The sequence below is a fragment of the Amblyraja radiata genome, chromosome 18 (genome assembly GCF_010909765.2).
Source record: "Amblyraja radiata isolate CabotCenter1 chromosome 18, sAmbRad1.1.pri, whole genome shotgun sequence".
NCBI classification, from domain to species: domain Eukaryota; kingdom Metazoa; phylum Chordata; class Chondrichthyes; order Rajiformes; family Rajidae; genus Amblyraja; species Amblyraja radiata.
The window spans coordinates 46,571,047-46,592,057 of NC_045973.1; the positions used below are offsets into that span (position 1 = coordinate 46,571,047).

The following is a 21,011-nucleotide window of genomic DNA, read 5'->3' on the forward strand; positions in this document are numbered from 1 at the left end:
TGTAACTTCTCAGCTCCTCTTATAGTCCAGCATCTCTATTATGTTTAATACAATGAATGTAGGTATTCAAATTGTCTATTCAATCTTGTACTGGTCACGACTAACAGGTAGAATGACAAACTGAAATTGATCCCTTTAATACCATTGTTTTATGCCTTATGACCAGTTTTCTATCTATGCTATCTATTCTATCTATATATTAACCCTAAACCTGTGAGCCCTATTTTATCTGCCTTTGGAAAATTCAAAGATTTTACAGACCCTGGTTCCCAGTTAGCCATGTTACTATTTATGGCCTCAAAAACACAATTTTCCCTTCAGAAAATTTGCCTGTCATATGATAATTTTCTGAAAGCCTTTAATCTTAATAGATTGCAGCATTCTGTCAAACACAGATAATGGGATATCCATTGGGATATGGGATATTTGGTAGACCATCATGTTCAAATAATCTGTCTGGTTTTAATCATCTTAATTTTTCTTTAAAGGTATTAAGTACTGTAAGTTCTTGCTCACATTAGATCTTTAATTACCAACTTCAGTTATTGTGCCTTGCACAATGTAGAGATACAAAATATTTTTTTGAAAGACTCACACCATTTTCACTTCACCTTTCCATCAAATCCTCAATAAGAATTATCCAGTCTTTGTCCCTTTGGCAGTCTCTTCGGTTGTTCTCTTCCTGTTTACATAGTTTGCAGACGCTCTCTGAATAATTTAAAATTTTGTGCCAATTTTGTCTTTTTCAAATGTTTTCAATTTGTTTTCTCCTGGCAAAACTTCTCATCAAATTTCTCACATACTTTGACCAATTCAACCTCTTATAGTTGGCTTTATTTTTCAAGATTCTGGTCGCCATCTGATCAGTGTCTCTCTTTCACTATAAATCAATATATATTTGATGACAATTTTATTCATTGATTCTTGCTATCCTGTACTCAAATAGTTCCAATGCACTATATAAACTCATTGTTCAAGACACTTTTGCCTGTGATTTGCCCAACAATGGAGGTTAAAGTCCTCTATGTTTATTGCATTTTAATCAGGGAGAATATCACTGTGGTATTTTGTGTGGGTATCCCTGGGGGATCGTACGATGATGCTATATGTTTGGAACTGAGAAATAAAAAACAGAAATAAGAAAGAGGTGTTCATTTTAATGGCATTATTCTCTAGGCTCCTCATAGTCCATGGGATTTAGAGGAAGAAATATGGATGAAGATTATGGATATCTGCAAGAACAATAGTATTGTAATACAGCACAGGAATGGGCCATTCTGCCCACAATGTTTGTGCCGAACTTGCCAAGTGAAACTGATGTCGTATGCCTGTGCATGATCTATATCTCCCTATTCCCTGCACTTCTATGTGCCTATCTAAAAGCTTCTCAAATGCCACTATCGTATCTGCCTCCACCACCATCCCTGGGAATGCATTCCAGGCCCCCACTACTCTCTGTGTAGAAAAGAAAATTACCTCACATATCTCCATTAAATTTCCCCCTTTCACTTTATGGCTTTGTCCTCTAGTGTTAGACATTTCCACCCTGGGGAAAAAAGTTCTGACTGTCTTCCCTATCTATGCATCTCATAATTTTATATACTTCTATCAAGTCTCCCCTCAACATCCGATGTTCCAAAGAAAACAATCCATGTCTATCGAACCTCTTGATGTAGGTGAAACCAATCCAGGCAGCATTCTGATACACCTCCTCTGCACACTCTCCAAAGCTTCCACTTTCCTGTAATGAGGCGACCAGAATTGCACGCAATACTCCAAATGCGGCCTAATCTAAGTCCTATAGAGATGGATCATGACTTCCTGACTCTTATATTCAATACCCCTAACCATGAAGGCAAGCATACCATACTATCTACCTTCACCATCCTATCTACTTGTGCCGCCACCTTCAGTGAGCCGAACTTGGACTCCAAGATCCCTCTGTACATCAATGCTGTTAAGGACCTTGCCATTAACTGCAAACTTACTAACAAACCCATCTACATATATGTCCAGGTCATTTACATATATCACAAACGGATTTAAGAGAGAGTTAGATAGAGCTCTAGGGGCTTGTGGAGTCAAGGGATATGGGGAGAAGGCAGGCACGGGTTATTGATAGGGGACGATCAGCCATGATCACAATGAATGGCGGTGCAGGCTCGAAGGGCCGAATGGCCTCCTCCTGAACCTATTTTCTATGTTACTATGTTTCTAGACAGTTCTATGACTCATATTGCTTTAATTCTTGCTGCTAAAGGGAAGGCAGCAAAAAACTCAGACAAGTGATGTTTATCTCCTTTTATTTTTATCTCCATCTACACTAATTGTACTTCCTGGACTCTTGGGTCTACATTAATCCTCAGTACAGTCCTTTGTCATTCTTCCCTGTCGGGTTGCATTGTCCTCACCTCCTCCCCTTTTCCATTTTGTCTTTTGTTTCTAAACATCAAAAATCTTGGAATATTCAATTCACAGCTCTCTCTTATCTCCTTGCATTGGTGCCAATAAATTATAAATCAAAACAGCTGTCCTGTCCTGACATCCCAGGAATCAGTCTGGTGAACCTTCTCTGCACTCCCTCTATGGCAATATTGTCCTTCCTCAGATTTGGTGACCAAAACTGTACGCAATACTCCAGGTGTGGTCTCACCAAGACCCTTACCATACCCGTGGTTCAGTTAATAATCACGAGATCTCAGCAGAATTACATTGTTTCTCTGCCTATGTCATTGGTGGTGATATACATTTGAACAACTGGATATTCTCTGTCCCAAAGTAGATGTATTTAGAAGGTGTTTAGTCCAGCCATTAGGCAAGCAACTGCTTTCAAGATTCCTGCTTGTGGCAGCAGAGAACACGAGCTATGACCCTGGTTATTCCATCCTTTTCCCACCAGGATTTGTGTTCTGTTCCTCGCTCTGGAATAGTTCTCTGTATCACGGTGCCTTGGTCAGATTGTCCATTTTGCCAAAAGTCTTTGTTCACATATATAGTGTGTATCTTGTACCAGTTAGACAAGATCAAAGCTGAGGTTCCTGGCCCTTGTACCAAATGATTTATGGTCAAGTCCTTCAGTTCCTGAATACTGTCCAATCTAGCCTACTGCCTAGCCTAATGGGCCTGTCCCACTGAGGCGATTTTTCAGGCGACTGCCGGCGACTGTTAAGTCATAGCGGGTCGCTGAAAAACTGGCGACTGGAACAGCGACTGGAACGGCGACTGTCAGACAGTCGACACGGTGACACACACACACATACACACATCGCTTCCTTCACCAGCCAGTTATGCAGGCGGGGGACAGGGCAAGCAGGGGGAGGGCTGTCTGAGTGAAATTCACACACTGTAAAGCCAATGTGATACAGACACTCACCATGATAAACAGGAAGGTTGGCGCTGTAATTAAGACGGTGAAAGCACAGTGTACGGGAAGGGTCACTTAAGTCCTTTAAAAGAGGGGGTAGACGGGGTGGGGAGAAGGAGTGGAGACAACTTTTAAGAAGCCAGAGATGCACGGCTGTGAAGCTCGGCGAACATTAACATTACTGGTCGGTTGTCCTCAGTTCTGAAAACTACTGTTTACTTTTTTTTTCCCAATGAGCCAATGAAATTCACCGGTCAGCACCAGCGACAACCTACGACCTCCTGGCGACCCACTACCACTGGACCTACGGCACTAGAATTCTCGCTACTCTCCATGGCCGCTTCATTCTGGTCGCCGCTTGTTTTTCAACATGTTGAAAAATTAGCGGCGACCAGAATGAAGCCGCGACTAGTTCCCAGAATGCCGAAACTACACACGACCATGAAGACAAATCCCCGGCAACCACTCGCGAACATGCGGCAACCATGTGGCGACCGCATAGTCTCCTGCAGTCGCCTAAGTGGGACAGGCCGATTGCAGTTGCTTCCTGGAACAAACTGCCAATGTAACTTTTTCATTCTTTGGTGTATCATAGTGTCTTCGGTGTATAAACCAGCTCAACCACAACAGATCAACAGAGGGTGCAATCTCACTGGCCCCCTTGGACAATGAAATTACATAGATAAGGCTGTTGTTCATAGACTACAGCACAGCATTTAACACCATCAGTGCCTCCAAGCTGGTTAGTTGAAGCCATCCACTTTCTTGAGAGATGCACCGCCACTGGTCTTGAGAGGCTCACGGTCACCAACGTTGTAAGCCATGTACTCCGTCTTCTTGCATTGAGGTGGAGGCCCACTTTCTTGCACTCTATCTCGACCCTGCCGAGCAGCTCCAGTGCCCTCTTAACCTTGTCTGACAGCACGACTATGTCATCAGCATAGTCGATGTCTGACAAGTTGACTGGCCCGATTCTTCTCAAACGCCTTGGGGTGATTGTAAAGCCGAGGTCCCCATATGCCTCCTAGCATAATCAAGGACAATGACGAAGAGAAAGGGTGCCAGCGTGTCTCCCTGTAAGACCCCCGCGAGGATCTCAAACACTTTGCTCTCGCCATCCAGGGTGACAACCATGGCCGTGGTGCCCACATATCCTCAATTGCTCTAAGGAGACGAGGAGGGATACCGTAAGCTTTAAAAATCCTCATCATTTTGCATTGATGAATCGAGTCAAACACCTTCTTGAAGTCTATGAAGGTTAGGACAGCCGGCAGGTTGTTATTCTTCACCTCCTCAATGATTCTTCAGAGGGAAAGGATCTTTGTGACTGTGTTCCTCATCTCTCTGAGCTGTTCTGATTGTAACGTAGCTTCGGGTCGATAGCAACCCTAATTCCGGTTGAGAAACAAGCGATTGTAGACCTTGGCTAAGACACATGTCGGGCTGATGCCACGATAGTTGTCAGTCTTGTTCAGGCTCCCAGATTTGGGGACGTGGATGATGTTGGATTGTGACCACTGTGTTGGCTTGTCATTTGTCATTAGCGCTGTGTTGCAGAACTTGGGCATGATGTCGTCGAGCTCACAGTTTTTCAACACCTCTGGAGGGCTGTTATCAGGGCCTGGACTCTTCCCTTGCTTCAGTGAGGTTTTCACTTTTCACAGCTCCTTCATGGTGAAGGGGCCGTCGTGAATCTGTACATCCATGAGGACAGTCTCGATCTCCTCATCTTCCTCAGTGACAGTTGGAGGTGACCCAAGCAGGTTCTTGAACTGGGTGAACCACGTGTTGATTCAGTCCTCTGGAGTGTTTCCGTTGACTTGACCTGACATGGCCTTCCTGCGACTGATCTTGTTCACGACCCTCCATGCCTCGCTATACTGCTTGCCATCATTTGCTGCATCTACTCCCTCTATCATTCTCGCAACCTTCTCCTCCTTCAGTTTGTCGTACACCTCAAAGAGTTGGGATTTGGCTGCCTTTACGTCCTCCTTGAGCTGCTCCTAGTGTAGGCCTCTTGACATTCAACAACTACTTTCCGTAATGCAACAACTTCCGGGTGCTCAGAGTTGCGACTTCTCTTCACACGCTTCACTTTGGGTAGACTCTTTATTGCTTCAGAGTTGGCCTCTATGAACCGTTCGTAGCGAGCCGTAGCATTTTCCCTCACCTCAGCTCCTCCATTTCCTCTTCCTCCTCCTCTTCTTGTTTCTCCTCCTCCAGCATCTGGAAGCGGTTCACCACCTCTCCTGTGTTTAAATTAATATTAAAATACTGGAGATATGCTTAATATATTAATATTCTGGAGATATTCTGATAAACTGAATTAGTGTTTTGGATCATCAGAACTAGGAAAAGTCAGAGGTAAAAGCAAGTTTCAAGTTGCAAAGAAGATGTAGAAATAGGGTAAGATGAAGTAGGTATGTTATTTGGCACAGATGTGAGACAGGCTTATGTCTCACATCTGGCTTATCCCTTGAAATGATGGAGGTTGAGAAAGCAAGGGGTTAAGTTGGATACGAACCGTGTGACATTGAGAAGAGCAAAGTTGATAAAATGGCCAGGGAAATGGGAAGGAAGAAATGTTTCAGTTTGATTGCGCTTTGGTCAGGTCCCAGTTTGAACATAATGTTCAAATCAGGCACACTTCACAGGAAGAGAAATTTTGCTCTTAGATACACAGCAGAATTACATCAGATTTTAAGGGATGCAGATTGGACTAATTGGTTTGTATTCCCATAAGAAATTCTTTAAAATGACCAAGACTTGGACAAGATACCAAGAACCAATTTCCTTTGGTGGAGGAATCTTGAACAAGGAGATTATCATTAAAATTATAGTAAGGCATTCAGTAATGGTCTAAGCATTTCACCCTCTATTCTATATTGTTTGCCCATCAATTGTTCAATTGAAAGTTTCAACAAGGGAATCAAGAGTTTGATAAGATTATCAAATAAACAAGGCAATGGCTGGTAAATGGGGTCAAAAGTAAGTTGTATTGATTTTACAAAAGTAACATTATTTTTAATTAAGGAGCATGCTTATTTTTGCCTTATGGATATTTAGCTTAAGATTGAATAGGAATGTATGGTTCTAAGTATTTAGTCATAAAATGATCTAAGAATAATATGCAAATCAGTTGTGTTTATTGTCATATGCACGGATAGTGAGGTACAGATACAGTGAACTCTTGCAGCAACATCACAGGCGCATGGACTTAAAAAACAGGCAATAATAAATCATACATAAATTACACATCAACTCTGCAGGACTGTAAAAAGAAAAAGACTGTACAAAAATTATATTAGTGCAAAACACAATCAGAAGTCCATGTTCTGTAGTTTTCCATTGCTATGGAAGGATTATGGTTGTGCATGTCCTGAATCTGGTTGTGAATCTGGTTGTGTCAGTTCTTTAGGCTTCTGTGCCTCTGCCCGGTGGTGGCAGCAAGAAGAGGGCCTTGCCTTGATGATGGGGATCCTTGATAATAAATTATGCCTTCTTGAGGTCGTGTTTCAATAGACAATAGACAATAGGTGCAGGAGCAGGCCATTTGGCCCTTCAAGCCAGCACCGCCATTCAATGTGATCATGGCTGATCATCCCCAATCAGTACCCCGTCTCTCCCCACATCCCTTGACTCCGCTATTTTTAAGAGCCCTATCTAGGTCTCTCTTGAAAGCATCCAGAGAATCTGCTTCCACTGCCCTCTGAGGCAGAGAATTCCACAGACTCACCACTCTCTGTGAGAAAAAGTGTTTCCTCATCTCCATTCTAAATGGCTTACTCCTTATTCTTAAACTGTGTCCCCTGGTTCTGGACTCCCCCGACTGTCCAAGTCCTTAACAATCTTATATGTTTCAATGAGATACCCTCTCATCCTTCTAAACTCCAGAGTGTACAAGCCCAGCTGCTCCATTCTCTCAGCATATGACAGTCCCGCCATCCCGGGAATTAACCTTGTAAACCTACGCTGCACTCCCTCAATAGCAAGAATGTCCTTCCTCAAATTAGGCGACCAAAACTGCACACAATACTCCAGGTGTGGTCTCACTAGGGTTCTGTACAACTGCAGAAGGACCTCTTTGCTCCTATATTCGATTCCTCTTGTTATAAAGGCTAACATGCCATTCGCTTTCTTCACTGCCTGCAGTACCTGCATGTTTACTTTCATAGACTGATGTACAAGGACCCCCAGATCCCGTTGTACTTCTCCTTTTCCCACCTTGACGCCATTTAGATGGTAATCAGATAGTAGTCTCATGTAAATGTTTTCGATGGTGGGGAAGGCTGTGTCCATGATCGCACAAATTTAAGTTAAAATTTTTATTTTTCGTGTCCATCAGCATGTTTGAATTTCTGAAAGTTAATTTAGCAATTATAAATTCAATCATGTGCATGAAAAGAATCAAGCCATTTAGCAGAGCAAGACAAGAATTTGGTCTTTATGTCTTAGATCATTGTTGCAATAAGTTATTGTTGATTGGGGGAGTTAATGGCAAAAAGCTGCAGGCACTATAGGAGCTTAAAGGTAGTAATCAGTATGTTTTTCAAAAATATTTCTGGGAAAAAAATTAAAGCTTTGTTATTATCAAATGGAAGAAAAAATTGCGTAATTTAGAATGTGTTATTTCCATTATTTAAAATTAAAATGAATTATATTACAAGGCTCTCACTTAACTTTTTTTCCCTGTTGCCAGTCGGGCAATCTAGTAAACTTTTTAGGTTGCCAAATGACAGTTTAGGTGGTCATTTAAGACGGCTTGCATAACGCGTGCGATAATGTGCTCGGATGAAGTGCGGAGTCACCAGTCGGAATGATGCTCAATGAAGCAGTCACATATTATTTCTGCTTCAAATAAAGTCACAAACTAAACATATTCACCAATCAAGACATGATATATACCACAATGACATGCAGCAAAATTATAATACAGTATCTCAACTCTTTTTACACGTTGTAATGAATGCAATTTTTATTATATCTCTCCAAACAAAAATGTGGTTGGATTATTCAGCGTATGATCAACCTGTGTCAATAAATCCTGGACCATAGTAACATATATGCTTAACCATGCACACTACAGATTGATGCAAGCATGTTTTCTGTGAAGGACCGAAAATTATCTTGACATGGCCATAGCATGGGTCAATATTGCTATTATATATAAACACTCGCGCTTCTCACATAATTTATCTACAACAAAATATACAGGTTGCAAGGAAATTTCTAAAGGCATTTTATGATAATAGCTGTTAAACCCGACTATACCCATCTGACATTACACTAACTGACAAGAGATGGCCAAAGGACATAACTGCAGCAAATGTTCTTTTGGCAATATGCTTAAAGGTGTCAAAACGCCGCATTACCGGACATTCAGATTAGATGTATGTGTTGTGAACAGCAATGAAGATACCCAGTTTGTACGCACCAGATTAATTTTTTTTTATTGATAAACGCTGTTTCCATCACTCCCTTTAACGTTAACATTTCAACGAATATCTCCTGACCAAATTTGTGATGTATATGACCGACTGTAGAAGTAAAACCTGGATAAATCCAATGTATAGTTATGAATGTTGCTCATTAAATAACTACAGTACTGATACTCCATATTAAGAGCTTTGATTTGCCATTAAAATGAATTCTGCAATAACTTGTCAACGGTAGCAGTGACAATCGAACACTACGGTTTTAATGTTTCACGTGTTCACAATTTAATTAATCCATCTTTATGGACTAAAACAAATGATAACATTGGGAATTAAAACATATTTGATTGCATTCCGTTATCAAACATAGTCAATGTTCGCTCCAAAGACATTTCCAGCGCAGTAAGGTCGGGGGGGGGGGGGGGGTGAATCAGTGCGGGACGGATAGATGGCGGGGGGTGGGGGTTGAGAAGGCAATCGGTGCAGGATGGATTGAGGCAGGGGAATTAGTGCCTGTTGGTTGGAGTCAGTAAAATTGTGAGGGGAGAGTGGGGGCTGAATGGGGGTGATCAGTACGGGATGGATGGGGGTGATCAGTACGGGATGGATGGGGGGGATCAGTGCAGGATGAATGCTTGGGTCACTACAGGATGAATGGGGAGATCACTACAGGATGGATGGGGGATTAGTAAAAGATTAATGGAGGGATTACTACAGGATGAATGAGGGGATCAGTACTGGATGGATGGGGTGTATCAGTGCAGAATGAATGGGGGGATCAGTACAGGATGAATGTGGGGGGCAGTGCAGGATGGATGGGAAGGGGTGTCAGTACAGGATGAATTGGGGGACCAGTGTAGGAAGTGGGAGAGAGGGGGAGAGAGGGAGGGAGGGGGAGGAAGAGAGAGAGAGAGAGAGAGTGTCAGTCTGTCCTCGGGATCTCCTCGCCACCGCCTCTCCTCCTCCGCCAGCCAACAGGGTGGTGTGGGGCCAAGGTGCTTCAGATGGCAGAAGGGGGCCTCCCCCTTCCTCCTTCCCAGCCTCGGCGTGCTGGAGGGTTTGTTTTGAAAGCGGTTATCGCCGTTGGCGGAGTGGCACGCAGCGGCCGCTATGAGGCGGGCGGGGTGTGGGAAGAGGAGGTGGTGGAACCGCCGTCGCAGCCGCCGACATGAAACGTCATTTATTCCTTTTACCCAGAGATGCTGCCTGACCCGCTGAGTTACACCAGTTTTTTTGTGTCTATCTTCGGTATAAACCAGTATCTGCAGTGTCAAGCCGGGCAAAATGACACGGCTTTTAGGTTGCCTGGTGGGACTTTAGGTGGCCATTGGAAACCAGAAAACGGTTAATTTCGAGCCCTGTATTAAGATTTTTGAAAATAATTGTTTAATATAGTGGTTTCAAAGATGTGCAGTTAATATTTTTACGTACATCCATTTCAAAGCCAAACTATTAAGAGAAAGCATATGTGGAACAAATCAAAGATTGGCCTATATACTACATGCCACGTTTTGCATACTAGCTGTCATTTCATATCTGATAAGGGTTTGAATTAAATAGATGCTGTACTCAACCACCAAGTGTCACACAGAAGCAGTTCAATCTGCCTATGAAAGTAACAGAGTGTGCAATGTTTTCACATCTTGGTGACATTACTTCTTGGCAAATCTAATCTTAGTTTGCCATATTAAAATACGCTTGCAACCTTATGCTTAAATGACACAAAATTGAACTGACCTTTGAAAATCCCACCGAGATTTATTTTGGAATAGCCACTGATGGAAATATCTATTTTCTGGCAACCATAGATCATGTGAAATTATATTTTATTTATTTGCTATTATATCTCAATCGTGCTGCTTATATTGAATAAGAAAACGTGGCATTTGCAACAATTGTAATATTGCATTGCCCATCACACATGCAGTTAAGACAAAAGTGCTGGAGAAACTCAGCGGGTGCAGCAGCATCTATGGAGCGAAGGAAATAGGCAACGTTTCGGCCCAAAATGTTGCCTATTTCCTTCGCTCCATAGATGCTGCTGCACCCGGAGTTTCTCCAGCACTTTTGTCTATCTTCGATTTTCCAGCATCTGCAGTTCCTTCTTAAACACATGCAGTTAAATTTGTCCAGTTTTTATTGAAAGGTTTTATTGGCCTGGAAGACAAAAAAATGTCCATAAGTCTTACTAAGTTAAGATTCTTAGCAAATTAACTGTACCAGTTCCACTAAATGTTAAGTGGACGCAAGCTCCCCAATGTTAAAGTCCGCAGGCTCCTGAAGTTGGAGCTCCCAAAGTTGATCCCCAGCAAGAGGCTGCCAGTTCCTCGATGTTAGGCCACAGTGAGGATGGAGATACGATACGGAAAAAAAATCACATCTCCGTCGAGGTAAGAGATTTTTAAAGGTTTCCCCTAACCCCCTCCCCACCTCCCACATAAAACAAAGCTAAAGAACACCAAAACATACATTTAACGCGTACTAAAAAACAACAAAGAATGAAAAGGACGAGACAGACTGTTGACGAGGCAGCCATTGCGGCACCACCCACATACATAATCATTCAAACTCTTGTACCAATTCCTCTGTAGTCATTAAGTTCAAATAGCTTGCTTTGCTCGCCAAATAATGATTTCGTTATCCTGTTCTTTTGTTGTGAATCCTTCCTTGGCTTTGCACTATTGAAATATTAGAAGCATATAAAGTCCATTATTGACCTTTTACCCTTTGCTCTATGAAATTGACAAAGTCTCCATTTCATCTACTCTATTACTGGAGGAAGAAATTGTCCATTCACTATGGAATTTTACCCTCCAATATCATGCTATTTTTCTTCCCCCAAATGCAACTTGGCTCTTTAAAGCACATTGTCAGTTATCTCACATTCTGCTGTCCACTGTTGCTGAACTGTGCCTTTTTTCTCTGGGCTTTTTCTTGTCTGTGGCAATTTTCTTTTGAACAATTCCTTACTTATGAAGATAATGCAAATGGAGTAAATCGGATGATTCATCGGGTGGCGCCGCGAGCCGGCAACCTCGCCAGCTGTTCGTCCTTTCGACTTTTTTTTGTTTTTAGTGTGGGGGGGAAAGGGGGAAACTGCTTTTCAGTCACGTACCTTGGCGGAATGCGACTTTTCTCCGAGTCGCATTTTCTCCCTCCCTCGCGGCCTACAGCTTGGATTGGTGCGGCCTCTCCTGGAGACGGGCCCAGAGCTTCAACAGCGGGCGCAGCGCGGACTTTCCATCGCGGAGCCGGGTGATCCCTTGCCGGGGATCGTCAGAAGAGCTCCTATCGCTGGCCCGCGGACTATAACATCCTGAAGCCACGGACTGCGGGTGTGGCGTGGACTTTCCATCGCAGAGTCTGGGATTCCTCGCCGGGGATCGCCGGAGAAGAGCTATGACCGCTGGCCTGCGGCATATAACATCGTGAAGCCGCGGTCTCCGGTAGGAAGCATCCGATTCGGGACCTCCAAGCCGAGGGTGTCCGTCCGTCCCGACGTCGGAGTTTTGAGCATCCCGACGAGAGGGCCTGTACATCAGACCGTCCGTAGCGGTGTCTGAGGAGGGTTCATGGCCCCGACCACGGATGAACAAAGGAGGAGGACTGACTGAACGTTATTGCCTTCCACCACAGTGAAGAATGTTGATTCCACTGTGGTGGACGTTCATGTTGTATTCTATTGTGTATTGTGCTTTTTGATTGTGTGACTGCATGGTAAATCAAATTCCACTGTACCTTAATTGGTGCAATAATTGTGAACTTGAACTTGAATATATCTTCAGTGTTTCAGTTTGCAATGCATGTGAATATTCTCTCAGTCTTCATTGGTATATAATTGATTCTGTTGCTGAAATTTAGTTGGAATTCCCTTTGGATATATTTTTCATGTTTTCTAAAATTGGTGGCATTGTAAATAAATGGTTATTTAATTCATCTTTGCTTGCAACGTGCTATGCTTGCCTCCTCCAAAAGACTTTTGAGTGCACATCTCCCTCTCATGGCAAATATTATTATTACTAGGAAATTACATTGCTACATAAAGAAGCACATGTGAACATATGCTTTTACCTTCATTTTTGTTTCATTTGATAATATTTTTTGTTCCTACTGATAAATCTAAAAATTGGTATGCTCTGCATTAATTTTACATATAAACTAAAACTGATTTCAGTCTATATTTAGTCTGAGATTTGAGATTTAATTTATTTATTTTATGTGTGTTTTTAAGCATCACTAAATAGAGCCATACCCATCTGTAATTTGAAAAGTCATGTGCTGGCAAAAGAATGCTGTCAGTTTTTTCAATAGAGTGAAGTAAATGTTTAGGTAGAAAAGGAAATGTGGGGTTGGCTTTCTTTCCGACGGTGGTTGCTTGTCTCAGGTATATATATAAGATGAGGAAAGGCAAAAGTAGGCGCAAGCTTCTAAGGCGGGGGGAAGAAAACTGGGCGAGAGGAGAAGCAGGACAAAGCATAGTAGGTAATAGGTGGACACATGCGAGGGGCGGGGTTTTGATATGTAGATAGTTGGAACATAGGCCAGAGATTAAAACGGAAGCTGGGAGACAGACGATGGAAAAGTTGCAAATTGTGAAGCCAGAAACATAGAAACATAAAAAATAGGTGAAGGAGGAGGCCATTTGGCCCCCAGCACCGCCATTCATTGTGATCATGGCTGATCGTCCCCAATCAATAACCCGTGCCTCTTTTCTCCCCATATCCCATGATTCCACTAGCCCCTAAGAGGAGGAGGATGGGAGAAATAGGTGCAAGTCAAGTTGTTTATTAGAGTATCTTTGCATAAGAGTCGATAGAAACGATTGCTTGTCAATTTCAAAGACCACCTGTGGTGAATCTGACAGACTGCGTTCCTGTGATACAACAGTAAATGATTACTGCAGCAATGTACATGGAAACAGAGGGAGGGGTACTTGGAAACAGGAGGGGGGGGGATGTAATATATCCAAGTTTTTCTGTTGATGCAAAGATGAGTCGCAGTGTGAGGTAGGAAGAGAATATAGAGAGGCATTGGGGAACATCGACAAGTAAGTCGATGTAAATGGATAGGAACACTGCATATAATGTGGAAAATTTGAAGGTTGCACACTTTCATTTATTGGGTATATTCTGCGTTCTGAGTATTTATTGGGTATATTCTGCGTTCTTAAAAGTTGTAAAAAGAGCTGTGTTTTTTTAACACGAATCAATGAGAGTTAATGTGCAATCACAGTAAACAAACAGCATGTTGGTCTTTGTATTCCACACAAATTATAGTTAAATTAAGTAAGGCTCCAGATATATAGGATCTGTGGAACTACATCTTTCAACTAAAGCCCCAGCTCTGAGATTCCATCCCTAAATATCACTTTTCTATCTTTCCTTCCACCTCTATTGCTTCTACAAAGCACCATCAAAATCTCTGTTTCCTCGCCACTGACTCATGTTAGGATTGTTTTATGAAAGATAAATCATATTTAACAAATTTATTGGAATACTTTGAGTACATCAATGTAATCATAAAGAAAAAAGAAACATATGTAAGGTTTACATACAGTGCATTGAGAAAGTATTCAGACACCTTCACTTTTTCCACATTTTGTTACATTACAGCCTTATTCTAAAATTGATTACAGTCATTTTTTTTATCATCAATCTATGCACAATACCTCATAATATAAAAGCGAAAACAGGTGTTTAGTAATTTTTGCAAAATAATTAAAAATAAGTAACTGAAATATCACATTTACGTAAGTATTCAGACCCTTTGCTGTGACTCTCAAAATTGAGCTTCGGTGCATCCAGTTTCCATTGATTATCCTTGAGAAGTTTCTACAACTTGATTGGAGTCCACAAGTGGTAAATTAAATTGATTGTACATGATTTGGAAAGGCACACACCTGTCTATATAAGGTCCCACAGTTGACAGTGCACGTCAGAGCAAAAAACAAGCCATGAGGACAAAGGAATTGTCTGTAGACCTCCGAGACAGGATTGGGTTGAGATTTGGGGAAGGGTATAACACATTTTTTGCAGCATTGCAGATCCCGAAGAGCACAGTGGCCTCCGTCATTCTTAAATAGAACTTTGAAACCACCAGGACTCTTCATAGAGCTGGTCGCCTGGCCAAACTGAGCAATCGGGGAAGAAGGGCCTTGGTCAGGGAGGTAACCAAGAACCCGATGGTCACTCTGACAGAGCTCCAGAGTTCCTCTGTGGAGATGGGAGAAACTTCCAGAAGGACAACTATATCTGCAGCACTCCACCAATCAGGCCTTTATGGTAGAGTGGCCAGATGGAAGCCACTCCTCAGTAAAAGGCACATGACAGCCCACTTGGAGTTTGCCAAAAGGCACCTAATCAAGATTCCCTGGCCTGATGAAACCAAGATTGAACTCTTTGGCCTGAATGCCAAGTGTCACGTCTGGAGGAAACCAGGCACCGCTCAACACCTGGCCAATACCATACCTACGGTGAAGCATGGTGGTGGCAGCATCATGCTGTGGGAATGTTTTTCAGCGGCAGGAACTGGGAGACTAGTCAGGATCGAGGGAAAGATGAACGGAGCAAAGTACAGAGAGATCCTTGATGAAAACCTGCTCCAGAGTGTTCAGGACCTCAGACTGAGGCAGAGGTTCACCTTCCAATAGGACAACGACCTAAAGCTTACGTCCAAGACAACGCAGGATTGGCTTTGTGACAAGTCTGTGAATGCCCGTAAGTGGCCAGGCCAGAGCCCGGACTTGAACACGATCGAATATCTCTGGAGGGACCTGAAAATAGCTGTGCAACATCACTCCCCATCCAACCTGACAGAGCTTGAGAGGATCTGCAGAGAAGAATGGGAGAAATTATCTAAATACAGGTGTGCCAAACCTGTAGCGTGATACCCAAGAAGACTTGAGGTTGTAATCACTGCCAAAGGTGCCTCAATAAAGTACTGAGTAAAGGATCTGAATACTTATGTAAATGGGATATTTCAGTTATTTATTTTTAATTATTTTGGAAACATTTCTAAACACCTGTTTTCGCTTTTTTTATTGTGGGCTATTGTGTGTAGATTGCTGATATGCACTGTATATGGACTTTAGTTAGGCATTCAGCAAGGTCCCTCGTAGGCTGATTATAGGGTTAAAACACATGGGATCCACAGTGACATAGTAAATTGGATTCAATATTGACTTGGCCTTAGAAGACAGAGGGTAGTGATGGAGAGATAATTTCAAATGATGCTGTTGGAACTATAGGCAGAAAAATGGCTTAATCTGGACAGGTATGAGGTGGTGCACATTGAGAGGTCAAATTTAAGTACAAGATGTACAGTAAAGGGCAGGCCCTTGGGAGCATTGTACAACGAGATGCGAGGGTGGAAGTCCACAGCTCCCAGATTGTGACAACCCAAGCAGATAGGGTGATTAAAAAGATGCACAGCATACTTGCCTTCATCAGTCTGGGCATTGAGTATAAAAGTTAGGACGGCCACAGTTGAAGTAAAGTGTGCAGTTCTGGTCACCACATTACAGGAAGGATGTGGAAGCTTTGGAGAGTCATAGCACCGACACAGGTCCTCTGGCCCAACTCAACCAAGATGCATAACCGAGTTAGTCCCACTTGCCTGCACCTGGCCCTTATCCCTCCAAACCTTTTCTCTCCATGTTCCTGTCTAAGTGTCTTTTAATAGTCATAATGGTACCTGCCTCTACCGCTTCCTCTGCCAGCATTATGAATTATCTGTGTGTGAATAAATTGCTCCTCATGTCCCTTTCAAATCTCTCCCACTTCACCTTGAAAGCAATGGCCTCTAGTTTTTAATTTTGCTGCCCTGGGGAAAAGACTGTGGTTACTCACAATATCTATGATAATGTCAAGAGTGTTTAATTATCATATGTACTGGCAACAGAACAGAATTAAATTCTTACTTGCTGCAGCTTAACAGGAGAGTGGTTAGGGTCTTTGAAATTGGCCTCCTCTTTGAGGCAATGCCTCCTATAGATCCCTTCAATGATGGGGAGGTTGGTACCTGCTAAGGACCAGGCAAAGTCTACCATTCCTGAGCTTTCAAGTTACCGAACCAGACCATGATGCAACCAGTCACTATGCTCTCTACCAAATCTCTTCAATCGTCGAAAGGTGTAAAAGAGCTTTCTATGTAATTGCATTTATGTGATGGGCCCAGAACAGATATTGAAAGAAATGTATGTACGCGAGGAACTTGAAGCTGTTGACTTCCTCCACAGATGCTACATGGCTTGCTGAGTTCATTCAGCAATTTGATTTTTGCTCAAGATTCTAGGATCTGTAATCTCTTGTGCCTGCACAGTGAAAAAACCTCTGGTCCACAACCTAATATCCTTTCAACCACTTATTCTTAACAAAAGAAACATACTATAGCTGATTGTTAAATGGTTCTTTTATTAAAAGTAATTGCTCAAAATGAAGCAAGAGAAGTATTCTTTTATTTGATATAATAGCATTGTGACACCTGCCACCAAATTGCTTTTTTTCCTGAAAAATGGCCATTATATTTTTTATTACAGTACATGTGAAGTTTACTAAAATTAAGATTGAGCTCTTTTTGAAAGTGACATCCACAACATTTATAGAAGATAATCAGAATGAGCATAATATTAAAAAATGTAAACAAAGGAAGTTCTTGTAGATTGATATCATGCAAATGTAGCTGAGAGAGATATTCACACGAGAAATTGCAGAGTTAATTCCTTAGCAAGAAACCAAGGGATTTGAGAAAAATAATGCTTATAAATCTATTATTTTATCAGCAGAAATATAGGTGTAAAGTGGATTATCAAGTGGAACATTGTATCAGCATTATTAGTGGAAATGAGACCAATGATAAAATTAACCTTGGGTATTACAAATAAAATAAATGGGTATTAGTCACTGCTGGGTGGCTTTGTAGGTATTTCATGGGGGACCATGGGATAAATATGCAAGCATTTTATTCTCGTACATTGAAATTGAGTTTTTGGCTGAATAAAAATGATATTTCACAATTTCAATGATTATTCATTTTGGGTAAGTCTTTTACTCTTTAGGTTAATTAACAATGCCTGTGCCAACCCGATTTTGACAGGTTACACAGCTGTCCAAAATGTCCTTTCCCCAATCTATGACAATTAAATATTTTATTTTCATTTTGTGAATGTGCTAGCATTATGCTTATCTATTAAGACACAGGGTCTTTCTATCGTTGACAGGTTAATATTAACAGTGAAAGGAAATTGTTATGGCTTGTGGAAATACCAAATTTAGAAATGTAATTTAAACTGGTGATACATTTCTAAATATAACATCTAAATATTTGATTTTTTAAATGAAATGCATAGGAAGGAACTACAGATGCTTGTTTACACCGAAGATAGAAACAAAATCCTGGAATCTCAGTGGGACAGACAGCATCTCTGGATAGCAGGAATGTGGTGTCCTCATTCTTCAGGGAATGGGGGTTCCCTCTTCCATCATAGATGAGGCCCTCTCAAAGGTCTCCTTGGTATCCCACAGCTCCACTCTTGTTCCCCCAGTCGCAACAGGGACAGGGTCCCCCTGGTCCCCACCTTTTACCCCATCAGCTGTCGCATACAGCATAATCTTCCGACATTTTTGCGACCTCCAACGGGATCCCACTACTAGCCACATTTTCCATCTCCACCCCTTTCCGCTTCTCGCAGAGACCATTACCTCTGCAACTCCCTGGTTACCTTATCCCTTCCCGCCCAGACCACCCCCTCCCCAGGTACTTTCTCCTTCACCGCTGGAGATGCAACACCTGTCCCTACACCTCCTCCCTCGACTCCATTCAAGGACCGCGACAGTCCTTTCAGGTGAGGCAGAGGTTCACTTGCACCTTATCCAACCTCATCTACTGTATCTGCTGTTCCAGGTGTGGACTCCTATATATTGGCGAGACCAAGCGCAGGCTCGGCGATGATCTCTGGGTTGCTAACCACCTTAACTTCCCCTCTCCCATTCTCATACTGACATTTCTGTCCTGGGCCTCCTCCAATGTCAGAGTGAGGCCCAATGCAAATTGGTGGAACTGCACCTCATATTTCGCTTGAGCATCTTACAATCCAAAGGTATGAATATTGACTTTCCTAACTTCAAGTATCCCTTGCTTTCCTTCTCTCTGCATCCCTTCCCCATCCTAGTTCACTCACTGATCTGACTAAAATGTTACTTTGTATGCTTCAATGTCACCTTCCCTGAGCTAACAATTATGTATTCTACATTTTCCTTGACCTTTGTCCCATTTGATGTCTTGTTTTCAAACCTTACAATTCCATATCTCTGTGTCTCCCTCTCCTCTAAGTCTGAAGAAGGGTCTCGACCCGAAATGTCACCTTTTATCCAGAGATATGCCTGTCCCGCTGAGCATTTGCAGCATTTTGTGTCTATCGTTAGTATGCGATGCTTTGGACGAGCCAAATATTTGTCTTAAGGATTTTGATTGGCACAAGAAATTTTTTAATACCTATACATTTGTACTATCAGATAATTTTAATTAAAATGAGTAGGCTCTGTTAGAATTATGCATCAAATTTTGTCTTTTTCTAATACATAAAAAAAATATATTGGACTAGCTTCAAGGTTGGCACAATATAGGTTAGGGTAACAACAAGAGAAACCAAAATCGCACTATGAATTGTGTTAAATGAACTGAGTTAAAATTACATTTGGCTTTCGTCAGTGGCTGGTGGGACATGCAGAGGAAAGCTTATCAGAAATTACAGAATGCAGATCATGAAACTGAATTAAAAGCAAACATTATTTAATATACCTGTATAACAGAATTTGCTTTCTTTGGAACTCATAGTAGAGTTCACTGTGGCTATTCCAATTCATGTGATAAACACAAAGTATAATATTTAATTAGAACATATACTTAAGGTTACATTTCTTTCAACAATTTGCCAAAGAACACATATTCTTTGAAATCTCACTTTTGAATTTGTGTATATCCAAGATTTTGCACCTTATTAATCATGGAATCCATGTTTCCCTGTGCTTGTAAAAATGATTTCCATATTCCACATTCTTGAACTTTGAGGAGTGCTCCTTATATTGTTTTACTTCTTGAAATTTCCAAGTTGCACTCCATGAGCACCAGAGACACATCGGAAAGAAGCTGGCTGAATCTCCCAGTACTTTACTGGATTACCAAAAAGACTGATTCCACTATAGTGCAGCTTCTTCATTCCCGATTCTTTTGGACAGAAGTCATCTACTTCTATTTTGCTAATATTGTTATTGTGAAGATACAGCGCCTGTTTTAAAAAAGAAAAGGTTTACCTCCATATGTACACATTGAAAATTCCATGTAGAGTGATTTAATAATTATCACTGCAACCTTATTTTCAGAGCATTAGGTAGAGTTTGAATCTCAAAAAGGGTAATGCACACTTCAAGAAAATAAGAAGGTATTTAAAAGCTGAGCAATTATGTTACAATTACTGCAATTTCTCACTATCAGATGTAGCAGAGAATTTTACTCTTTAAATTATGCTGACTGACAACAAAACTGGGATTTTTTTAAAGTTTGGAACATGAAACTAAGCCATGATGAGGCAGATGGAAATCAAAAACGTGCCAGTGAATTCTCTTTGCTTTCCCACCACCACAGCCACCTGGCCCAAATCCCTCCTTTAACCGACATGATTATTTTTTTAAATAATGTTAGATTATGGATAATGTTGGTTTACTGGGGCAAAACTGTAGACCATGTCTATGTGGACTTTGGCTTGGTGGGAGAAATCAGACAGAGTTGTGGAGGGTTGATTTTAGATTGGAAGCTTGTAATGAGCGGTGTGCTGCAGGGTTTGGTGCTGAATCCATTATTATTTGTTATTTATGTTAATTATTTGGATGAGAGGATAGTTGCACGGTTAGCAAGTTTTTTGGTGACATCGACATTGGTGTGGTATTGTGGACAGGGGTGGTTAAGATTATAACACAAGCTAGAAAAACTGAGATAGAGGGTCAAGGAATGGCAGATGGAATTTAACTCGGACAATTGCAAATTATCACATTGTGCAAAAATGAACTAGGGCAGGATGTGCACAAGGACCTGGAGAATGTTATAGAACAGAGTAACCTCAGGGTAGAAGTATGTAGTTCCCTGAAAGTGGCGACACAATTAAATAGTGTGGTGAAGAAAACATTTGGCATGCTTGCCTTCATCAGTTAGGGCACTGA

The 21,011-nt window shown here is 41.7% G+C and overlaps 2 protein-coding genes across 3 annotated transcripts in view; one reads left to right on the forward strand and one right to left on the reverse strand.

Moving 5' to 3' along the window:
* LOC116983484 (centromere protein P) overlaps positions 1-21,011 on the forward strand; it is a 299,674-nt gene that overhangs the window by 144,738 nt on the left and 133,925 nt on the right. The gene's annotated exons all lie outside the window — the stretch shown is intronic.
* Positions 19,567-21,011, reverse strand: part of aspn (asporin) — a 41,003-nt gene continuing 39,558 nt past the window's right edge. For both annotated transcript variants that reach the window (XM_033037275.1, XM_033037276.1), the window contains exon 8: positions 19,567-20,083. In XM_033037275.1, the coding sequence (XP_032893166.1) occupies positions 19,886-20,083 (198 nt within the window). In that variant the 3' untranslated portion in view covers positions 19,567-19,885. The remainder of the gene's footprint in view (positions 20,084-21,011) is intronic.